The sequence below is a fragment of the Mirounga leonina genome, unplaced genomic scaffold (assembly GCF_011800145.1).
Source record: "Mirounga leonina isolate KUSES-001 unplaced genomic scaffold, KU_Mleo_1.0 Mir_176, whole genome shotgun sequence".
Taxonomy (NCBI): domain Eukaryota; kingdom Metazoa; phylum Chordata; class Mammalia; order Carnivora; family Phocidae; genus Mirounga; species Mirounga leonina.
The window spans coordinates 12,612,599-12,624,604 of record NW_023270454.1 but is presented as its reverse complement, the minus strand read 5'-3'; the positions used below and the strand labels follow the sequence as shown (position 1 = coordinate 12,624,604).

The window sequence follows — 12,006 nt, the reverse complement described above, 5'->3', positions numbered from 1 at the left end:
TTGACCCCATGGTATTTGTATGTACAATCCTCAATTACTGAGTTATCTACTGAATTAATTGATTACTTTTCTGTTTTGTAGCTACAGTACAAGAAAATATTTTAAAACCTCAAGCTACTGATATTTAAAATCTTCAACATTTCCACTTTTTCCATTTATAAAGTTAATTGTGCAAATTTTACTTTTGTAAGATTTAACGTCATTGAACTGAAAACCGAGAATTTCCAAAGTAGTTTTCACATGTACTATTATGTGATTTCATATAACAATACAAACACATTGGCAATAATAGTTCCACTTACATGATATACTGTGAAAGGACAGAAAATCTTAAATTAATATGAAATAGAATCCTTACAATATATATTTTTGTATCCATTAAAAGACCCTTAATCTGCCTTGTGACCTTGCATAGCATATCATAACAATACCTTCCCATATGTCATTTTAATATGATGGTCATCATTTGTACATCACACCCACACATATACACACACCTATGGCAAAGAAACTTTCTTTTGAATTGATCATTTGCACTTGCATGCCCCCAGAGGCTTAATCTTGTTGCTGATGAATATCCTCATGCCTAAGAATTTTATAGATAACCCAGTAGAAAATATTAAAAATCAAAAAGGCTAATGGGAAACAGGCTCGAGAGATGGTGTCAATCTTCTTGGCTCTGTCGATAAAAACCTTCCTCATTTCATCAGGACTTTTCAGCATTACCTGGGCAGGATGGTTTGGGCCCTTTGGGGTCACACCATCTTTTGCTTGCAGACATGGTCCCATTCCATAGGCTGTGAAGCTGAATCGACTTTCCCTTACCTCATCATCCTGTCATAAGAAAAACATGAGAAAACACTTTAGTCATGGAATAGAGCATGTATTTCAGAATCATAACTAAAACTTTATCATGAATAAATGTTACCATTATTGTAATGGAAAGATAACTGAAGTATATAAAGATTGAGTTGCTTTTTTTCCCATTCAAGTTTTATTGATTTATCCTGCTGCATCATATAAATGTGTCCATTAAGAAATATGAAACTCTCAATGTGTTTTATTGGGACAACTACACATTCTGATATTGTCTACGTATTGTTAGAATATCTAAATAAATTGAGCAAGAAAAAGAACCTATTGGGATATTATGTGTTATATATTCATATACTAGGTTTTACATTATGTGTTTAAATGGATAAATATACGATGTCAAAGGGGGATATATCAAGATCATTGACTGGATTTTTTCTTTTTCATAGAGGCAAACTTTAATGTTTATTTCCTATGATTTTTTACATTACTTCACTGGAAAATACAGTACAGCTCAAGAACACTGCTTGGTTTTTGTTATCCTCCCTTAATGTCACTTCTCCGCTTTATGCTAACCCATTTGGAAGACTATAAGATAGTCACATGTTCTAATTTATATGCAATTACTTTTCAGGTACATTGACTGAGTTGAAATTATGAATGAAATTTGGCAGAAGTTTATTTCATGTAAAGGAAAATTGTTTAACTCACTATGTTCCGAAACCTATTATTTAACTTATGTTACTTTTCTCTTGAATGTTGCAAATTAAAGAATTCTCCATACACATATATACATACATGAAAAGAAAACCAAAATTTAAAAGACAAATGAAATATGATAAATGAAATGTGCTTGTGATAGGAAAATATGGTATTTAGGAGTTTATAATGAAATTCATTAATGAGTAATTTAATTAAATGCACTTATTTAGAATGTAACAACAGATGATTGCCAATTAATTAGTTTTTTTGCTACTAAAACTGAAAGTTTAAAAGATGACATTTTATAAAGTTGCTACAGCTCTCCCTTTATGAAAGTAATTTTTAATAGTAATATAGGAGACAAAAAGTAATTGGCTCAAACTCTTAAAAAATTATTTTGAGTCTGTGAAAGTAGAGGCTCAATGAACAGTATATTACAAAATATGAAAGTGAAAAATTGAAGTTAAAATGGATTCTAAACATGAGAAGATGACCAAAGTTTATGTAATAATGTATAAAATAGTTTTTGGGGAATTATGGAGTAAGGCAATTTCACATGACAAAAACAAATAATTATTGGAAAATACTTAACCTTAGGATGTATGAGCAATTAAATTTTGAGGAAACCAGTCTGAAATAAAAGCTAATGATCCTAATTACACATAACTACTGTTGTAATCTTATAAAAATTGGAAATTGATTTTTCACTACTCTTTAATAAGGATATTCATTTATACTGGCAATTTTTTTAACTTCCATGGAAATTTTAAAGCTAAATTATTGTTTGCCTTGAATTTTCTATGTCTTGGAAAAAAGTGGATATACAAGAAATTAAACCGTTTGTATGTAAGTGCTAAAGTAACACCCTTATAGTTTAGGAAATCATGCTGGTGTTTGCATTCCAGAAAAAAGATACAGTTTGTTTGGATAATTTGTCTAATTTTGAGTGCAAGTCAGCTGAGTGCTGAAGTATAAAACAGCCTTTTAACCTATATTGACCCATGTGTCGAAAAAAAAATCCATCTCAAAATAGGACAAAAAGTAATTTCTCAATGAACATTTATGATGAGGGGTTGACATATTAGTTGAACCATTAAGAGATAAATTACAGGGCGCCTGGGTGGCTCAGTTGGTTAAGCGACTGCCTTCGGCTCAGGTCATGATCCTGGAGTCCCGGGATCGAGTCCCACATCAGGCTCCCTGCTCGGCAGGGAGCCTGCTTCTCCCTCTGACCCTCCTCCCTCTCATGCTCTCTGTCTCTCATTCTCTCTGTCTCAAATAAATAAATAAAATCTTAAAAAAAAAGAGATAAATTACAAAAATATAGAATTTTAGGATTTAGCTACTGTGTTTTGTAAAGTAGGATTCACTTACTTTTGTCCCCCCCGCCCCCACACCGGTTTTACTAAAGCAACTGACCTATGTACACTGTATAAGGTGTACAGATGATAGTTTGATTTACATATATGGTGAAATGATTATCCCAACAGGTTTAGTTAATACCCATCATCTCCTATAGATAACAATAAAAGGAAAAGGAAAAAATCTCTTCTTGTGATGAGAACTCTTAGGACCTACTCCCTTAACAACTTTTCTGTAGATCATGCAGCAGCATTAGTTCTGGTGGTCACATTGTATGTATGTTACGGTCCTAGTACTTAATTTATCTATTTTTTTTAAAGATTTTATTTATTTATTTGCCAGAGAGAGAGTGAAGGAGAGTACAAGCAGGGGGAATGGCAGGCAGAGGGAGAAGCAGGCTCCTTGCTTAGAGCCCAATGTGGGACTCGATCCCAGGACCCCAGGATCATGACCTGAGCCGAAGGCAGTCGCTTAACCACCTGAGCCACCCAGGCGCCCCTTAATTTATCTTTTAACTGGAAGTTTGTATCTCTAACCTTCTACCCCCACTGACTACCTTTCTAACCATCTATTCTGAAGAACTTATTATTTTGAAACCTTAAAGATGCCCAGTTGCTCATCTCAAAAAATCTCTTTAAGATTTAAGATATTCAGTGATCAGCGACATTATTTTCAACTGTATCTTTCCACATAAGTGCAAGTAGAGGGTTAACATCAGGCCTGGGCTGAGGAATGACTGCTGATTCTTTCCACAGCATTTCCTTGAAAACAATAGAGTTAAACTAAGTGGGGAATGTGGAGTTGGCTACATTTACTGCACAGGGGTTGCTGTGTGGGGCCTACGTGACCAGAATGTATACAGGCTTGGTAAGAAATCAAGGCTGTGGCTTCTCTGTGTCGATGAACTATAATATAGGCCTTGACGTTTGTCCGAGGCAGTGCCTCTCCATGGCCTCTTGATGAGAACAAAAACAGCTGTTCTCTCAAGCAACTCCCTGCCTCCCGATAAGATGAAGATGCTGCGTCTGATGGGTTGGCTGCCTCGCATGCTCCCGTAGGACTGAGTAAACTTTATAATAGGTTATAAAGCCTGTTGTGTCCGGAGGGTTTCATTGGCAATCTTCGCCTCAAATTTCAGGGGTGGTGACGGAAGTTGACCGGGCTTTCAGATCGTTTCAGGCTCAGTATGGCCCAGAGTTCTAGGAAGGAGTTTGGTGAGAATGTGATCCTGATCCACCCTGGGCTTGAAGTTGCCCAAGCTCTGCAGAAAATAACCGGGGTAACTCTTGCTATCAGGATGTGACTGACAAAGAATTCTCCCTTGTTGAATTGGCAGATGGGTGATTAATGAAATAAAACTGAAGGAGACCAGGGTGAAGGAACTGAGGGGAAAGTGGCTCAAAATACAAGGAATTTTTTCTCTCCTATTTCACTGATTATCTATGAAACTGAAACCACTTGGCAGAGAGAGAAATTAGAGTAAGTAGAGCAAGCAGCTTCATGGCCTTGGCTCAAGATGAACATGAAAGTCCACTTGGGACTTGGAAGGACTCTGCATTTAATCCTGATGGTACTTCTTGGCAACCCCAGGCAAGCAACACAGGAAACTCATGAGTATCCTGTAGGCCTGTCCAATAGAAATCTAATGCAAGCCACAGATGAAAACCATGTGTATAATTTTCAATTTAAATTTTACATTAGCTACATTTTAACAAGTTAAAAGAAAGAGGTGAAATTAATTTTAGTATTATATTTTCCTTAACTTAGTATGTCCTAAATGTGATTTAAACATTTCCTCAAGTAAAAATTGAGGAGATAGCTTACATTCTTTGTTTCCTACTAAGCCCTTGAAATCAGAGTATATTTGTAATGTACCTCAGATCAGACTCTACATGTCCAGTGCTCCATAGCCATTTGTGGCTTATAGCTACCGTTTTGGAAAAAGCAATTCTAACATAACATCCTCTTCACTGTGAAGTACCAGCCACTATCTGGGGAATCAGTGTTTCTAGGATCTTTAGGTTAATTGCCACAGGAATGAAAAAAAACCATGAAAAGCAATGTTGACTGTGAATGCTAACTTCTAGCTTGTTGCACTTACTGGCAGGCATGGAATCAGTGACCCTTTCGGGGAAAGCCTGGGGTGGTATGAGGCTGTGCTGAGAACCAGCTCCCTAGTTCTCTCACTGCTGTGAAATTGGACAGTGCTTTGAAAGAAGTAGCCAACCTGTGCTGGCCATACAATGAATAAAAATAAGCCTAGCCAAACCACGTTCTCTGATCTCAACTCTGGTAGACACTTTGATTAGGGGAGTCCCCCAGGCATGGGTTTCCCATGTGGCTCTCCTTTTGGAAAGGCAGGAGGGTATGTATGAGTCATGGGGATGCTTGCTTTTATAGCTGCCATGCTGGGTTTCACTGATGGGACAAACTATCTGGGCTATTCAGAAGAAAGAGCATGGCCAGAGGTAAATCCATTAGGTGACCTCTAAGACATGGAATGAAAATTGAGAGGAGTCCTATGACAGATTTCCTGGCACATTCTTGCCAGCTGGGAGGAAGGAAATCCGTTGCAGTTCCGGCAGCTGCTTCCCTGAAGGAACCCTGTTAAATCTGCTGCTTTCGTCTCAGAAGTTAAATCAATGATGCCGATGGGGGGTGGAAACAAAAAGCACTGATAGAAGTTGCTGAGGTTACTCCATCCATTAAGGCTGTTGAAATAAAGACCGGCTTTGAAGGCCAGGCTCTCCTTGCCCAGTGCTGTGTGGGCTCTCCAGTGGGTGCTATCACCTTGGGTTAAATGTATAACTGGAAAGGATGGGACACGTGAATGAAGGACCTTGCCATTTCTGGCTTGAACTTAATCTTGGGCTTTCCATTTGGAATTGGTTGGATGTCCTAACACAGGAAGCCCTAAGAACCACCTCAACCTTCCGCTGTGGGAACTATTAAGCAGCACAAGATTCCAGGGAGGTAAATGAAACTCTTAGTTCTGATTAAGGAAATAGTGGAAGCAGGGATGCTAGTCCTTCCTTAGTTTTCTCTAGAATAGCTTTATCTGGCTTATGATAAAGCCAAATGGGGCCTGCAGTCTGACTGCTGACCACCTGGGGTCACTAAAGAAGTCGCCCAACAGCCTCTACCATGATAAATGGGAAAAACAGAAGCGTTTCAGGACAAAGGAGGCTGGTATGCCTTTTTTTTTTTTTTTTTTTTTTTTCAGATTTTTATTTGTAAGTAATCTCTACACCCAACGTGGGGCTCAAACTTACAACCCAGCAATGAAGAGTTGCCTGCTCCGCCGACCGAGCCAGCCAGGCGCCCCAAGGCTGGTATGCTTTGACAGACTTGAACACGGCTTTCTTTTTAAGGCCGATGTAAAGGAAAAAGTCTGACACTGTGTGTCTTCCTGTGGGGTAGACCCAATTAAGGAAACCTGAATTCTACAGCATATGATCACCATGTCACTGTCAAAAGGAAGTTGGTTAATGATAAATGGTAGTTTCCCTTTCTGAGGAGAAAGTCAAGGGAGGGTTTGAGAATTAGTGACTAGGGAAAGAAGACTGACTAATTCAGCTGAAATTCAGGGCCTCGCCCCCTCGGTCCAGTTTCTGGAAATAATCTGGGTAAACCATTAGACACAATTTATAAACAATAAAGGACAAACTGTTATCTCTTCTGCATCCCCCCATGAGAAAACCAGCTCTAGCACTTTTTGAAATTTGGCAGATGTATTCTGATTTCTGTGGCCCTCTTGTATAAAGTGACTAGAAGACAGACTGAATAGGAAAGGGGAAGAGGGGCGAACAGGGAGGTGGGTCTGAGGCAGGCAATAGCCCAAGTAACCTCTCTGAGGCCTTACCATTCATCCCCTCTAGGGGTATCTGCTACTAACACACATGTTGACTGGCATTTCCGGAAAAGGCTCAAAGGTGGTGCCCTAAGATGGCTGTTAGAATTCTAGACTGGAAAACTCTCCATGCTGTGAGTAGGTTTAATCTATTTGAATGACAACTACTGGCATTCTCTTGTGCTCAGGTAGAAACAGTCCCCAAACTGAAGGAAACTGAAAGGCACCAGCCTATATTTAGATTTAAAATGTCAGCAAGGTATTTCAATCTAAGTGACTTAATAAAATGAAAATGATATTATTGAGGAACAAGCTAAGGGGAATTACTCAGGCAAAGTAAATCATATCCATGAAAAGGTGGCCTACTGGACAATGGCCCAGAGATGGAATCTCCAGTTGAGCTACGTGGAGTAAGTGATATGAACCTCATGATTCTCTTCCCACTGAGACAAAACAGGTCACCTGGTTCACTGATGGAAACTTTTATGTAGAAGGTCAGGACTCAAACCATACCTGCAGTCTAATAAAAAAAAAAAAGTGTAGTTGAAGAAAGCAAGGTAAGTCTACAAAATGGGCTGACTTGAGACCCAGTATGGGTGGCAGTATCAGAAGAACTGGTTCTTGCTCTCAGAGTCATATCTGGATATTCAGAGACTCCTGGCCCTAGCCAGTGGCCCTATGGTCAGGCAAATGGGCCGGGTTAAGTGGACAATTAAGAACATCCCAGGGTGGTTGATGAAATTCCTTATACAGATTCTAGGGTAGAATTAAATTAGGTCAAGTAGTCCCTGCCTAGTTGCTGGCTCAGAAGGGGACTAGAATGCCAAAGCAGATGTCTTGGACAGGCCATGGATGTGGCCACGGTGGTGTGCAGGCCACGCAGCTATGGACAAAACCGTGACGCATTCCTCTGTTGTCCAATAGAGCCACTGATGTAGTGAGAGCTTGACCTGAATATTAATGAAAGAAAATATTGCCTGAAAATTGCCTTTGAGCTAAATCTCCTGAGTGTAAGTGCTAACACGTAGCTGGCAGATGGAATACTAAGGTCTTTGATTATGGCTCCTGGGGGATTCAGTGGATTTTGGCAGAAATAGACAGTGAGTCCATCTTGGGCTTTGTTTATACTGTTAATAAGCCACAGCTGAAAATACTATTAATGGCTTGGAACAAAGTGTTTTTATATCAGTCTGGGCTCCTGGAACAGATCTCATTGGACAAAGGAATACATTTAAACATGACCAGTGTATAAAATGGTCCATGAGAACAACATAACAAAGGCATTTAAATAGAAGTTGGAACGAGCAATTAAAACACTTACTACTAAAGACAGGGTGACAAGGACGTAAGAGCTGGCTAGTTCACTAGATGAGTGTGTAGATGCTGTGGGTATGAGTGATAGTAACGAGGAATGCCTTTAATAAGTTTCTAGTGTCTGGTGGTGGAAGTGTGAGGAGTCGGGAGCAATGCTGGGACACAATTCTGTCCTTCCCACCTGACAGGTACTTCTTTTGTGTTATAATGGTTCTGATGTAATATATGAGATATATATTATATACTTGATATAATGGTTCTGAGTCCATGATTGCATTTTCTAGCTAAAGGGATCATTGCTACTTATGATACTATATCTATTTCTCTAAACTAGGAAGACATTCATACTCTCTGTGGGTGAGGGGACAAGACATCTTGTGCACTGGAATCTCGTGAAGCCTCCCAATTAGAGGAAGATGCTTTCTTTGCTGTTTCTCCTGCCTTTTGTCCTTCTGTACAGTTAAGTAAATGACATATGAGATTAAAGCTTATTTCTGCCTCATAAGCATGATTGCTTCCTCAAACCTGTAATCAGGGCTATGGTGCAGTAATGAACAAAGCTACTTGACATTCGGATGTTGGTTTTAATAGAAAAATGACACACTGGAACAATTTAAACTTAATCGTCTTTATGTAAAGATGGTCCCTCATAAAATTTGGCAACAACTTGTAAGATTACCATCATTCTATGTGCATGCAATAATGACAGTCTAGGGGAAGGCAATGTTTCTCATACAAGTCCAACACCTGTCTTGGGAGGGCTTGCTGAGATCCAGTTTTCTGAATGGGCAATTGTGGAGGTTGGAACTCATTAGCCTTTAGGTTGTCCCAGTAATCTGCATTTCCACCAAGCTCTCTAGATGATCGGAATGCACAGTCAAGTTGTGGAAACAAGCGTTTCCAAGAGGCAAGATGTATCTATCCTAGTAGGCTTGAATTTTTAGTGAGGTAACTAACACTCTTTGGATTCCTCTAATACTCTAATTTACATGTTAAGTGGCAGTTTATGAAAACATACTCTGGGATGACTTTTGTGTTAGTATTTAACTGTATTTTACTATTTAATAATTTCTGCTTTTAAGTAAGGCTGTTTCTAGGTAGGGCTATACATAAGGCAATCTATAGGATCTGTATCTTTATCCATTTTAAGTCTACAGGGCCTAAGGATATCCTGGGCAATAGGTTTCGGATAATTATGTGTTACTGTGTGATTTAGTGCATTATTGTTTTCAAAAGCATCTGGAAGATGATTTCACTAACATATCATATTTCTGATTAATTGTGGAGTTGGAAAAATAGAAACTTTTAATTTCAGTAAAAACATTTCCCTCGTGAAAATGTCTTGTTCAAATACTTATTCCCTGGTAATGGCAATAACACCAAGATGTTGAGGAGAATTTAGGTTCTAAAAACATGAAAATAGCTTGGGTATTTGCAATTATAAAACATATGTGCTAGGGGAAGTAATTTTCAATTATTTCCTATGTCACAAAAACACTGGATGGTCCAAATTTAAAATCTGACTCAAGATTGACATTCAAAATGCAAATGTATAATTAAGCATTCGTCATCTGTTGCCCGGAGTCTGGATTGTCTTCATTATTTAACTCTCAGATTCTTGGTTTCTTATCCCAGGGAAAGATTATAGCACTATCTAGCAGGTTTTTTTTAGGGTGAGGGAAAGAATATAAAACACTTGATAAAGTACTCAAATTACTGTTATTGTATTTTTTAATATTTTGTTTGTTATAATTGTGTTATTATGGAAATTGCATAATACACAACCTGAAAGGAAAATACTAATAACAACTTGAATCATTGTCCTGTTAGGTATTTTAAATATCAAACTAGCAACAAAGCACTATAGAAAATAGGCCAGCCCCAATGCTTACTCTGCAGATGGCCTTGCACTTGCGTACTGTTGCACTAAAAATTAACCAAGGGCCTAAAACTGAAGCTGCTGCCATAGCCTTCACTGTCATATTGTTAATAATAAATGGGTTTTGCTATCTGGCTGCTAGGATTCTTTGCAAATCTAGCTTCTGCAATCAAGGAGTCATTAGTGTTTTGAACATGTTCTCTGAAACAGCACAAGTATTTTGGGTGTGCCCATAAGATAAGGCACGTGGAGACATCTCACTTCTTCAGAAACAGGATCTCAGCTCTGTTGGGCCTGATTGGAATCTGGCCCAACAGTCCAGGAGGCCGGAGAATGAGGGAGAGAGCAGGGACCCTTGGACTGCAAAAAAGTCATGTGATTTTGTTGTTGTTGTTGTGTTGTTAAATGACTGGCCTGTAGCAGTTTTTTTTTTTTTTTTTTCAAAGGCTGCACTTAAAATAATAATTTTAAGCATGGATGAAACATTTCAATAGTTCACTATTAGTATTAGATTACTATATTAGAAGGCGCATCAAACTATTTTATGACCCAAAGTAATTTCTTTGTTTTGTAAAACTCAGTCACAAAATCACCCTGTGTTTATGTATGTTTAGTTGTGCACTGATATTCTTTATTCTAATTAGTACTCAAATATTTCTTGGGGATAATTCGGTTTTCTACAGTCATCTTCAGCTTCAGTTTCTAAGAGACTGAAGGCCAAGCAAGCAAAGGGTTTAGACAAACATATAAAACTTTTGCCTCTGATGCTATGTGTTGGCCAGTAATTAATATTCATAAAATTAAGCACTTTCCAACTCAAAATATAGGCAATAATAAAGATTAAATAGAATGAACTAAAAATGAGCAAAAGAACACGGCTGATTAAAAAGGTAAAATTGAAGAAATGGCTTAATTTATTCACAAGTAAAACCTCCTAATATGCTTTAAGCAGGTTAGAAGGGTAGGCAATGAAAAATGTAAAAACCCATTTAGTTAGTATATAATTCTTTCTGTAAGGAGGACCTGTTTTCACTGAGTTTGAAAGTGAGAAAAATGTTTCAGTAGTTAAGCATCAATACCACATTGTGAAACATTCTATATGCTTTTTCATTTTATTAGAGAACTAGGCCAAAGGCTGACTCACACTAATGTGCATATTATAACTAGAAATATTAAAAATAGAAATCCAAGGGTAGACTTAGTCATTCAGTTGAATTGCTTCATCTCCATCACAAAAAATATATATATTAACCTACATGTGAGATAAGAATTAATTTCCTATCCTCTTCTTATTCCTCAAAAATGACCAAAAAAAAAAAAAAATCTTATTTTTGGGTGTGGAAATGGTGAAGACATGAAGCTTACTAGTGAGTGGTAATAAAACATGGAGCCTCTAAGATGGCATGAGTGATGATTTATTGTGTGAACTGCTGTGAGATACAACAGCATTAAATACATTATTTTCATCCTAATGTTTCTCTCCTGGTAGGTGCCTTTGGGTGTTCTATATACACTCAAGATGTTTAGTAGTTATGCCAGAGGTCTTTCTGTTAAAATAATTTTCTGTAACTTCTAATTGCCAAATAGGAAAGTGACAAAGGAAGGAAAAGTGAATTGCTATTAATTTCCACTTACATGACTTCAAAGTGTGTGGATTTTGAAAAAAAAAAATTACTAATAAACATAGCAGTGGCTTATTTTTGTCAGGAAAATAGCCATCACTTAGAGAAAATTCTGAGGTAAGATGAAATATGTGAATAAATTAAAAATTCTTTTTCAAAATAAATGCCAGCTTAAAATAAAATACTCAGTTTAATACATCTGTATACATTTCTATATTATTTTGAAATTTGAAAAGCTTAAAAAAATACAATTATGGATGTGGTTAAAGATACTTTATAGTTGCAGGTCAATTGTCAATATAAAATTCTTTGAAATCTAGTTCCCGGATGCCTGGGTGGCTCAGTTGGTTAAGCGACTGCCTTCGGCTCAGGTCATGATCCTGGAGTCCCGGGATCGAGTCCCGCATCAGGCTCCCTGCTCCGCGGGGAGTCTGCTTCTCCCTCTGGCCCTCCCCCTCTCATGC

The 12,006-nt window shown here is 37.9% G+C and overlaps 1 protein-coding gene across 2 annotated transcripts in view; it reads right to left on the bottom strand.

The window, feature by feature from the left end:
* Positions 1-555: 555 nt before the first annotated feature.
* The window catches only part of GLRA3 (glycine receptor alpha 3), a 197,666-nt gene continuing 186,215 nt past the window's right edge, over positions 556-12,006 (bottom strand). For both annotated transcript variants that reach the window (XM_035022680.1, XM_035022681.1), the window contains one exon: positions 556-834. In XM_035022680.1, the coding sequence (XP_034878571.1) occupies positions 556-834 (279 nt within the window). The remainder of the gene's footprint in view (positions 835-12,006) is intronic.